The sequence below is a fragment of the Anopheles merus genome, chromosome 2R, assembly GCF_017562075.2.
Source record: "Anopheles merus strain MAF chromosome 2R, AmerM5.1, whole genome shotgun sequence".
Classification (NCBI taxonomy): domain Eukaryota; kingdom Metazoa; phylum Arthropoda; class Insecta; order Diptera; family Culicidae; genus Anopheles; species Anopheles merus.
Window position 1 is genome coordinate 63039626 of NC_054082.1, and position 12688 is coordinate 63052313.

A 12688-nucleotide genomic window follows, 5' to 3' on the forward strand; every position below is an offset into this window, starting at 1 on the left:
TGTCAGGTAATTATTGTTTAAAATACGTTCGTGTAAAAAACGTATGTATGTTTGTCAATGATAATAAAAGGTTAAGGCTAAATATGTAGAGATAAGAAATATAAAAATAAAAAATAAATAAATAAAAATAAAACATAGTCCCCCTATCCTGTAAGTATACGATCGTCAGCAATTGACGTCGCATTCCAGTTAGCACCACGAGGAGGTAGGATTCGGAGTTCCAAGATAGCGGTTGCATAATAATACGTCCGCTTCCTGGCATTAGCTAGCCAGCTGGAAAGAGCTCGATGAATTTAAAGTGTTTAAAAATACGAAGAACAATATGTTAATACTTACTCAAACTCCTGAACTGATTGAATGGCACGCAAGATGGTAAGGAAATTGTTGGGCTGGGCTCGCTTAAGCTGGTACTCGCATATATATTCTATTAATGCTCCCCGGTTTGTGCCTTTAGATCTTAAAAAGGGCTTGACCCAGCGCCATAAATTCTCGATGGTCTGTGTGTGTATTAATGGATCGCTTGGGTCGACAAAATTTTCGGAATGGTTGATCATCTCGTGCTCGTATCCTTTGCCGTCCAATCCGATGTAGGCACGCCAACCATCCGTCACAATTGTCGTTCCGGGGGCCACATTGTTCATAATGATGTCCTGCAAGTTGCCAGCGTCGCGTTTCTGAACCAGCTCCAGAAAAATCTCCTTTGTCTTTCGACAAATACCACCGACCAGCCAAACCTGGTTGTTGTCCGCGATCCGTCTTCTGTGGTACTTCCGTTTGGTAACGACGGACTCGTCGATCTCCACTGTGAGCCCTTCGTCTCCAATCTGTTGTCGGTGGGTTTCCACATATTCAGCGCTTATTTCGCGGAGTATTTTGAACCATTTTAGAATGGCTGTCTTACCTACAATGAGATAAAAAAACAATAAAAATAAAATAAATCAAACCGAATAATAGTTTCTCGTAGAATTCTCGCTCGGTTCAACGAGGTCGTGTCGATCCGAATGATGAGTAGGTGCGAGAAACCATAAGCGGCTCCGACCCGTTATTGCATCGAGTTCTGGTCGAGTATTGAACCTACCTTGACCCGACCCGAAATGCACCAACGTGTCGGAATCGAGACTGCTTTCTTGCACCTACCGGATTTCCGGAATCGTTGCACCTACTGAACCTCCTTGAATCTTACGGGTCGTTTCGAACGACTCCGAGTTGCTTCCGGATGTCTCCAATCCGGTTGGTGCGGGTCGAGCAGGACATCACTACTTCACAAACCACACAATCAATCGTCGATGTCGGTTCAGTGTGTTTAAATGTATTGTACTAACGAATGGATAAAATCGTTTATGTGTGGAAGTGTTGATCGCGCGGGAAAATATTGCTCCGTATGTAGTTGAATGTTTTGATCAACAAAGAGGTGTACAGATTCAAGATTCTCTCTTTTTGAAAGTTTTATTTTCAGGACAAACCCTTTACCATGGATATATTTGCAGCAGTCAAAAATTCCAGTGACCTGAAGAAGAAGGAATGGTTGGTTCGTCTTTTGCAGGAAGCTGAACTTTTGCCGCCAACACAACAATGCAGCAAGTGCAAGAGGCAAATGAAGCTGAAGGTGACCAAGCGCTCCAATGCTTGCAAATGGATTTGCAAGCCTACATCGAGCTGCAACGGCTGGGAATGTACTGTCCGCACGGATAGTATTTTCAAAAATTCGAGGCTGTCTCTATCCCAGTTGATGGAGATAACCTTCGAGTGGTCTCGGAATACGACGCGGATGGTTGCGGAAGCTGAATGTGCAGCCGGTAATTTATTTTTAGTATTTTTTTTCTAGTATTCGTTTGATTTAATTTAATTTTAATGGTTTTTTTTTATCTCATTGTAGGTAAGACAGCCATTCTAAAATGGTTCAAAATACTCCGCGAAATAAGCGCTGAATATGTGGAAACCCACCGACAACAGATTGGAGACGAAGGGCTCACAGTGGAGATCGACGAGTCCGTCGTTACCAAACGGAAGTACCACAGAAGACGGATCGCGGACAACAACCAGGTTTGGCTGGTCGGTGGTATTTGTCGAAAGACAAAGGAGATTTTTCTGGAGCTGGTTCAGAAACGCGACGCTGGCAACTTGCAGGACATCATTATGAACAATGTGGCCCCCGGAACGACAATTGTGACGGATGGTTGGCGTGCCTACATCGGATTGGACGGCAAAGGATACGAGCACGAGATGATCAACCATTCCGAAAATTTTGTCGACCCAAGCGATCCATTAATACACACACAGACCATCGAGAATTTATGGCGCTGGGTCAAGCCCTTTTTAAGATCTAAAGGCACAAACCGGGAGCATTAATAGAATATATATGCGAGTACCAGCTTAAGCGAGCCCAGCCCAACAATTTCCTTACCATCTTGCGTGCCATTCAATCAGTTCAGGAGTTTGAGTAAGTATTAACATATTGTTCTTCGTATTTTTAAACACTTTAAATTCATCGAGCTCTTTCCAGCTGGCTAGCTAATGCCAGGAAGCGGACGTATTATTATGCAACCGCTATCTTGGAACTCCGAATCCTACCTCCTCGTGGTGCTAACTGGAATGCGACGTCAATTGCTGACGATCGTATACTTACAGGATAGGGGGACTATGTTTTATTTTTATTTATTTATTTTTTATTTTTATATTTCTTATCTCTACATATTTAGCCTTAACCTTTTATTATCATTGACAAACATACATACGTTTTTTACACGAACGTATTTTAAACAATAATTACCTGACACAATGAACAAACTCTTAAAACTATCATCAGGACGATCACATGTTGGTACTAACCACTCCCCTTCGAACAGTCCTTTCCTATTCAGTTGGGCTCTTGTTCGTAAAAGACTGACCTTCCGCAACAGTGCTTAATGCCCGCTGTGGCCTGCGAGCTTTAAAATCATCAATCGGTTTCTGATTGCTTTGGCTTCTTTGATGTCGGATGCATGGACGTTAACTACAATGATGAAGACGATTACTTTGCATTGACACAAACATATAAAATCCTTTATTCCCTAATTATAAATGAATAGCACGGGCTTGTTAGTCCTATTTGCCTTAGCTCAGCCGCACGAATGAGAATACTCACTGTAGGGATCGAGAGCAGCAAGGAAAATAAATATATACCATAGATTCGAATAAGGCAAGTAACTATCATTTAATGATGATCAGATAATCAGATAAGAACATACAAATATAAGTTTATTAAGTAGAAACATGAAAACAGTTAAGATATAATAGCGATTAACGAAAAGTATCGGCGCATTCAAAATAAAAATCAGGCTAATCGCGGAGAGAGTGAGATAGCGAGAGGCGATACATCCGTTCGTATGGAAGTGTCAACATAGGAGGCTTTTCGAGGAGAGGAGGAGAATCGTCAGTCTTGTGATTGATCTTAGCAAGGATGGACGCGGCTATTCGATTGGACGGAATAAAAAGTTGTTATTAATAAAAAATATTTCGGAAATCACCACAATGGCGCAAGTCGGTACATCGAACGCTTCTGATGAAAACAATAAGAATGATCAGCGGACCGAGAAAATGCAGTCGATATGGAAACCGCCTGTACTTTCGCATCAAACGGTTCAAAGATGCATCATTGTTGCCGCGGCATTTCGAGATGGCTGGTGGTGGAATTGTTCGAAATTTGGTATGTACGTTCCTTGTTTTCTTTGCTTCTTGTGACGGAGTGGCAATTTCATTGTTTTAGTTTAGTTTTGAAAACGGATAGGTTTGTGTTTGATGGTAAAGAATTGTTAAATTTGCATGCTTGCTTATGGGGAGACGAAGCACGGCAAACAAAAGATTATTTTGACATTTGGAGATGATCGCACAGTTGTCATGTAATGGTCATAATCCGATCATCCAAATTGATCACTATGGTGAAACAAGAGTTCAAATCTTAAAAAAAGGTAAAAAAAACAAAATTGTGTTCAATAACGAAATTTGAAATTATTGCCTTTCGAAAAATTGAAATTAAGCCTATGGGTAGGCTAAAATTGTACTAAAGAATTGATCGACGCCTCTGAATGGGATATTTGAGGTATGGCTAGAGTGCCTACTTGCTCACTCGAGAGCGACGTATGAACGCATCTATTTTTCAAAAATGTATCTATACAAACCATGGACGCCTCTGGGAGGGCTACAAGAAGTAATAATAAATTAATTTAAAAATATTAAAGAGTAAACCAGGATAACTATTTACAAAATCAAATAAAATGTTAAAATTCAATGACTCCTCTGGCAGGCCTATACTTTCAATACAGAACAAAACCATGGACGCCTCTTGGAAGGATACATGTAGAAATAATAAAAAAATAATAATTCAAACAATATTAATACTGTAAAATGAACCAGAAGAAACAATTTCAACAAGAAAAATATGATAAAATACAATGACGCCTCTGGGAGGGATATACTTGTCATATAGAACAAAACCACGGACGCCTCTGGGATGGTTACATGAAATGAGAATTAGTTATACAATGACGCCTCTGGGAGGGCTACAATTGTTATAACAAATTCAATCATGGACGCCTCTGGGAGGGCTACATGTAGTAATACTTAATAAAAAAGAAACAATATTAAGAATGAAAATTTTACAAGAATAAATAACTCAAAAAATGGTGAAAGACAATGACGCCTCTCAGAGGGCGCTACTTGCAATGAAGAACAAAACCATGGACGCCTCTGGGAGGGCTACATGAAGTAAAAAAATAGTTGTACAATGACGCCTCTGGGAGGGCTATACTTGTTATAACGAACTACATCATGGACGCCTCTGGGAGGGCTACATGTAGTAATACTGAAAGAAAAAATGAAAGAAACAATATTAAGACTAAAAAATTAACATGAATAAATAATCCAAAATAATCCATGATAAAAGACAATGACGCCTCTGAGAGGGCTCTACTTGCAATAAATAACAAGACCATAGACGGCTCTAGGATGGTTACATGAAGTGAGAATTAGTTATACAATGACGCCTCTGGGAGGGCTATACTTGTTATAACAAAATAAATCATCGGCGCCTCTGGGAGCGCTACATATAGAAATAAAAAAAAAATGAAATCAACACTATTGATATTGAAAGATGCACCAGGATTAATAATTTAAAAAAATATATAATGACGCCTCTGGGAGGGTTACTTGCAATAATAATTCAAGAATTGGATGTATGAGTAGCGAAACAAATGAACATATTAGAAGTTGTGGCTTAATATAAATCAAAAAGTACTATGAACTCCTCTAGGAGGGCTACATGAGGAGACTGCTCAATTTTTACATTATATTCATCTGAGTTTGCTTGAATATTACATTTCATACATTGAACTAAAACATGGACTAGGAGGACTGGAGGAGAAACTTCTAGAGCTACTGAATTTAACGTACAAACACGATACATAAAGTGGATATGGGTTCGTCCATTGAAGTTTTATAAATGCGATCCATAGTAGTTATCGTGGCTTTGCACGAGATGGTTTACTTTAGACATCTTTTATGGGTAGGAATATAGATGGAATTGGACTGAAATAATTCTATATTTAGCCGTAAATTGGTCGTATATTGAATATATTACTACGATCGAGTTCATGAAAAATTATATATTTTGAGCTGATATTTTGAAAAGCAAGCATCTTTCATTTAACCTGGAATCCAAACGGGATGGATTTCATGCAATGTTACCCAGTTGATGGTCAATAAAAAAAAAACTTAATAATGTGTGAAATTATTTTTTAGTCTATTTATCCTTGAATTGTCATCGAAAATAATTGCAGTATTTTAATTAATATTGAGAATAGTTAACGGCAAAGAAAAATGTTTAATATCCAGAGGTCGGTAACTACTAATAAGGCCTTTACAGAATCGCTTACTGACAAAACCGTGGACAAATTAAGAATATACAGTTTTGAAATCATTTCTAAATTAGAATAAGATGTACTGGAATTGAAAGAGCTGTGAAACAAACTATAGAGATTAGACAAATTGAAGAGATCCCGAGCTAGTTAGAGTCGCTATTGCATTCACCTTACCGGTGCAGAAATGGTCTAAATGGTTGTTTCAGCCAGATAATCACAATAAGACTCTGGAGATAGAGTTGATGGCTGGCTAATAATTTTCTAGTGTTTGACAAAACAATCAGACAACTCAATCGATAAAATATAACATTAATTAAAATATAATTCTAGAACAAAGAGTAATATAAACTACTTAACATCCAGTAAAAGTTAACAGTTATCGACGTAAAATTAATTCATATTAATTAAAATTAACTAAATTAATTGAGAGAAGAAAAGAATAATCTACAAGGGATTCGTAGTTTTCGCTTACAATAAAGCTAATAGATATAAAGGGGCTGCGTAATAACTGTCTGTTCTTCAGTCCTATGGTGAAACATATTGGAATATCAATCAAAATTTGCTAAAATAATGTGCAAGTAGACGCTATCTAAGAAGTAGTTCTTCTATTTTTTGTGTTTATATACCAGATTATAAACATCATACAATGTGCAAAGAAGGACGTGGATTCTGGTTTAACTAGGGTATATGATGAAACGTGGCGTATATAATTTATTTTTCTTATATGTTTAAATGCAATGGCACTTTAAATGGAGCAATACAGAAATAATAATAACACTAGTAAAGCACTTAACAAACGAGGTTGCTTTAGATAAAATTGTTGATGACTGAAATACTTTACAGAGAGAGCCATAGATTGGCGAACTAGAACTAATTTAGAGAAAATTTACATATAATAAATTACCGAGTTTAAACTGTACCTGAGCCTTCAAGTAATGGGTAGGATAATGATTTAGAGTATCAACAGATGTGAATTAGTTTTATTCAAAATATTTTGAGTGTAGTATGCCATAACCCGACGTCAGCTAATGAACAACAAAATTGTTTAAATACAAAGAGGACAGGGAATCCCATCACGAATGGAAACAAAACTAGTATCTTTTTTCCACAACGACTTCGTAGTAAAAATAAATTTTATTTATTTTATTTTATTTTATTTTATCAATTGCTCGACCACGTTGGGTTACAGCAATAGTGCTTACTGACTATAGCATACAATTATTCGCGGAGGAGTTGGAAGGAGTATCAATCGTATTAAGCAATATGCCAGCAACGAAAGAAGCCTGAGCGACCGAGAGGCGGTGCTCCAACTTGGCAAGGCCTAATAGAGTGCATCTATCGTAATACGAAGGAAGCGGAATAGAGTGATGACCCAGCGAAATACGACCCTCGTAAAACGTCTCTGGATACTCTCAATCCTTTGGAGCAGAGATAATTGGACAGTAGACCAGATGACACAGGCTTATTCTAGTACGGAACGGACCCAACAACAATAAAGGGACTTGAGACAAAAAAGATCACGAATTTCAGTGGACATGCTACAAATATAACCAAGACTTTTGTTGGCCTTGTTGATGACATAGTCCGTGTGCTCTTTGAAAGAGAGACTCGGGTCAAAGAAGACGCCAAGATCCTTAGACAAGGACACACGGGGAAAAGGGACATCACAGACACTATAAGCATGAGTTATACTTGTAGAGGATCGGAAGAAAGACAAGACAGAACATTTTTCGGGACACAGGACTAAACCGTTAGAAGCACACTATGTAGAGAATTTACAGAGCCAGGATTGAAGAACTAGACAATCACATGATTACAAGCGGAATGGTTACAGCTAACAAACATAAAAAAACCACATTTTATTATAACGTATCAATAAAAAAACTACAGTTATATTGTATATTACAGATATTAAAAATCTACTCCGATGACAATAGCAGAAGAATGAAAAATCGACAAGAACAGCGAGTTTCAACGGAAATTGAAAATTTACTGCAATACATAGAATCAGGAAGAACAGATCAAAACAGAGGAAACCAGGAACCAAAATAACGTTAACAGAATAATTTATTTGGAAAATTCATATTTATTATTCACGTAACCTTTCTTTTCAGTAAGGACAGCCAACTAAAGTTTGGGAAAGTTGACACCGACATCACGTCTTCACGATGGAAGGATAGCAACAACATTTTACTATGAAGACATAATTGAGCAATGCGGGGGATACAGCACAAGGATTATGAATTCAAAAATAAGACTCATGGATATACAACAAGTTAGAGATTTTCAAGAATTCAAGGAAATATGCCATGACTATTATACGGCTGCTAGCAAGATCAGCGCCTTATTCGGGAAAACGAAATCAGGGTTGATGCAAAAGGCGAACATTATTACTGATTTTATCATCTATTACAAAACCAAAAATCACAAAAATAACAAAAAAAAAAACTTTAGGCAAATTGAGGAAACAGAATTTTTATTATAGGAAAATAAGGAAATAGGAGCAGAGAGTAGTATTTTTATTCTATATATCATATAATCTTGGCCGGTCTCATGGTACAGTCGTCAACTCGTACGACTTAACAACATGCCCGTCATGGGTTCAACCGTGCCGCCATACGTAGGACTGACTATCCTGCTATGGGGGGAAATCAATAAGTCACTGAAACCCAACCCCACAAGTGGGTTGGCAGGCCTTGACCGGCATCGGTTGTTGAGCCAAAGAAGAATATCATATAATCTCTACGAGATTACTACTCATAAAAACCAGTGGTCATAGAATCATAAACAAAATCAAAGTTATCGCAAGATATACGTAGTCTAAATAGCAAAGTAGATTAAACTTAAGTAAAAGATTAAACTGAAGAATAATATTCTACAAACCCATAGTCGGAAACTACAACTACTAAACCATAAAGAGTAGGCGAGGAGAAGCATGTAGGGATCGAGAGCAGCAAGGAAAATAAATATATACCATAGATTTGAATAAGGCAAGTAACAATCATTTAATGATGATCAGATAATCAGATAAGAACATACAAATATAAGTTTATTAAGTAGAAACATGAAAACAGTTAAGATATAATAGCGATTAACGAAAAGTATCGGCACATTCAAAATAAAAATCAGGCTAATCGCGGAGAGAGTGAGATAGCGAGAGGTGATACATCCGTTCGTATGGACGTGCCAAAATAGGAGGCTTTTCGAGGAGAGGAGGAGAATCGTCAGTCTTGTGATTGATCTTAGCAAGGATGGACGCGGCTATTCGATTGGACGGAATAAAAAGTTGTTATTAATAAAAAATATTTCGGAAATCACCACACTCACTACATGTGCGCTGTAGGTTAGATCTCCCTCTTTTTTGCACTATCTCTCTCTCAATCGTCTGGTCAGCGACCTGTAACTCACGCACATCCTTCCACGCACACATCATACGGAAGCCGTCGACTGCTATCGCTGAGTGGCACACCCAGATGGACAGAATGGCTAAGTTCGATCGGACCACAACAGCTTCTCTGTTCTTCAATGAAGGAAAATAAGTTGATGGTTATGCACTAAACTAGTTTTCCAAACAACATGCTCGTCATGGGCTCAAGTCCCGTATGGACCGCCCCCCCTCATACATAGGACTGACTATCCTGATGTGGGTAATCAATAGGTTAATTACATTGATAAATCAATTAGTGGTACAGGCATACCATTAGTGACAACAGTTATGTCCGAAACGGAAAAAAGAGAAGTAAAAACACCTAACTATTTTGATTTTTTTTTTCATCAATCAGACTGACCAAACCTTTTTGCAAGCTAGTTCCATTTCTCAAACAACAATTTTGGTAGATGATAGAACACCTTCTGTTAAGATGGAAGCACTTTTACCGTATCCATCACGACAACGCAGCACTTTCTTTCTTTTTGGCTTAACGACGCGAACATATTGACCTGTACAGGCTTTCGAAACTGATTTGGTACCACGCAGCCGGATAGTTGATCCTTGCTACGGGGGGACGAACCGTATGAGGTTTGAACCCATGACAGGCATGTTATTAGGTCGTACGAATTGATGACTATATCACGGGACCGCACAGCGTTGCCCACAGCGTAACAAATAAATAATTGTTATGCTTTATTTCCGCTACAGCCGACAAACGTGGTCATGCTGACGTTATGTATAAATGCTTACAAGACTTATTCGTATCACCTAACCGGATAGTCAATCACTGGTTGGTGTGTGCTGCGCGAGGGAATAGAACTACGTCTAACCTATATAGAAACCAGCTTTCTGCCATTAGGGCATACGGAATGATTAATATTTTTTTCCTATTCCAAATTACACCGTTATGTAGCTAGTTGAATAGGTCATCTAAATAAATAGCCGAACAAATTATCCCAACATATAACATATCATCAAAAACAGAACACTAGCTATATCTTATCGTTGCAACGAAAGGTGCATGGCAGCGCCGTAATAAATGTAGCCATACCCTTCCACGCTCTCCTTAATATAGAACTAAAGCACTAAAGGTACCACGAGAGGCTGGTCACGATCTTGTTCATCACAATGCAAAACCCATCAATTGCCATTCAAATACCACTACATGTTATAAGAGAAAGGGTTTAAAAAACTAAAGGGTACAGGTATCTTATAAACATACTTAGTGAGAACAAAACGATAAATGGTACATGGTAGCAGCAATTCCTATTTATTTTGTGTGCACGTGCAGCAGTATCCAGGGATGGACGCAACATGTTTCAGCGGCATACGGCTGGCCAGATCCTTAACGAACAGTCGCGAGATCAGATGGGCCGCCGGCTTCGTCATATCTGGCGGCATCTTAAACTGCACCTTCATGATTTTATAGTACGTTTCCTCATACGTGGTCGCCAAAACCGGGACCTTACCGCACAGCAGCTTGTATGCCAGCACGCCCAAATTCGATAGATCGACAGTTTTTATGTGCGGCTGACCATGCACCATCTCGGGCGATAAATAGCCGAGCGAAACGCACAGCGTCGTACCGGAACAAGGTCGGCTCGTGCACGGACCAACCGAAATCGGCAATCTTCAGATCACCACCGTGCCCCAGCTGCAAGTTTTCCGGATGATGTCACGATGTATCACGTTGCGCTCGTGCTGCGATGAATAGGTGTGTTACTTTACAGCATGCAAAGGACAGCGGCGAAACACGACGGCCGACGCATCCTCCGGATCATCTTAAGCGGTGCATTCGAGCATGGGGTGTGGATGCGAATGATCAACCACGAGCTTACTGAAGCCGTATGGCACGTCGGACATGGCTGTTTGCGGTGGCTGGGACATGTTGTAAAGATGCCAGACTCGTGCCCCAACAGCAAGGTGTTCGAAAGCGGCACTCAGTTCGGTACTAGAAGCAAGGAAGCACAGCTTCGATGGCTAGATCAGGTGAAGTAAAACCTCGAAGATCGAGTGCCTACATCGATGGGAAGCTGCAGCTAGCGACCAGGCATTCCTATCAAGAGAGAGATGGAGAGGGATAAAACCAAAATGAAACAATGTATAAGCAGTATTTTTTTTGCACTCAAATGCAATTGGTTTGTCTATGAATTGGGTTTGAACATATCACAATTGATTACTGAGCATATTTTTTCATTCAGTTCATACTTACGTTCGTCAGAAGTGTAAGAGTGTTGACCATGATTGATTGACCATTGAACGATTGAAGAGGCTTATGAAACCGATATAAACGGATAGACCGATTTATGTACTTCAATTTCTAAAAAATAAATAAATAAATAAATAAATTAAACGAGATACTCCTACTGATGAAAATATAAAATACATAAAAAGGAAAGAAATGAGTGGTGAGGGTTTTCGATGATAAATATTACAAAATATCTGCTCAGCCGAGCACTAGCAACGGAACACCAATGTATGATGCACCCGGCACTCTGGCGGGGGCCAAGCGCATCCGATTTTAGTCAGCACTAACCAGCCAGTGAGCCATTCTGCCATCCACTCAGCCAGCCAGGCAACCAGGCAGGGAAATTACATCATCATATTTACACATTATCGTTTTGTTCACATTATGCAACTGCATCGTCTCAAACACATTGTTGGCGGAACATAGGAACAATCATTTATATGCACATTATGAAGAATGCGGAAGCGAATACATCAGGCCCAAAAAAAAGGAGAACATCGTAGCTGAGAAATTTCCTTCTTACCTTTTTGCACTTTAGTGATATTTTTTTGCTACCGAAAAATACACAAAACACACAGTTTTTTAAAACAATATTTGTACACTATTTTATTCAGCAAAGAATTCACTCTAGCACTGGGATCAATCTTACTTAATGTTTACACACCACACAAAAACAAATGACCTACTATAACATACAAAGTTCGACACCTTTAAATGAAACTAGTTCATCATCATTTACACTGTATTTTGTATACTTGTATAAATACTTTCGAAGTATTCAATACAGAAACCGATGCTCATGATTTAGTTGCATAAAACTAATGCAATCACACTTAAAACAAACATATAGACACAATCACTACACAATATCACTACAGCACTTCGCCGATCGAGATCTGCACACAACACGCCCGCTCCTAATCTAAACACAACACGTCCACGAAGCGTTCAGCTTCTCCGATGTCGCCTCATTCAAAGCACCAGGGCCAACTGCGACCAATCGACTCGGTGCCATCACATCCAAGTCAGAGATGAGACCTCCCTTCCGAGGCAACAGTCATTCGATCGTTCGTCTGGCATTAGCTGAAACTAAAGAAAGAAAAAAACGTATGCTTG

General features: G+C 39.0%; 1 protein-coding gene across 1 annotated transcript; it reads right to left on the reverse strand.

The window, feature by feature from the left end:
• Positions 1 to 10590: 10590 nt before the first annotated feature.
• On the reverse strand, positions 10591 to 11187 carry LOC121600909 (aurora kinase A-A-like). Its single transcript, XM_041929685.1, is given in 4 exon segments — positions 10591 to 10908; positions 10910 to 10995; positions 10998 to 11025; positions 11152 to 11187. Coding segments are annotated over 4 exon segments (468 nt in total).
• Between the last annotated feature and the right edge of the window lie 1501 nt (positions 11188 to 12688).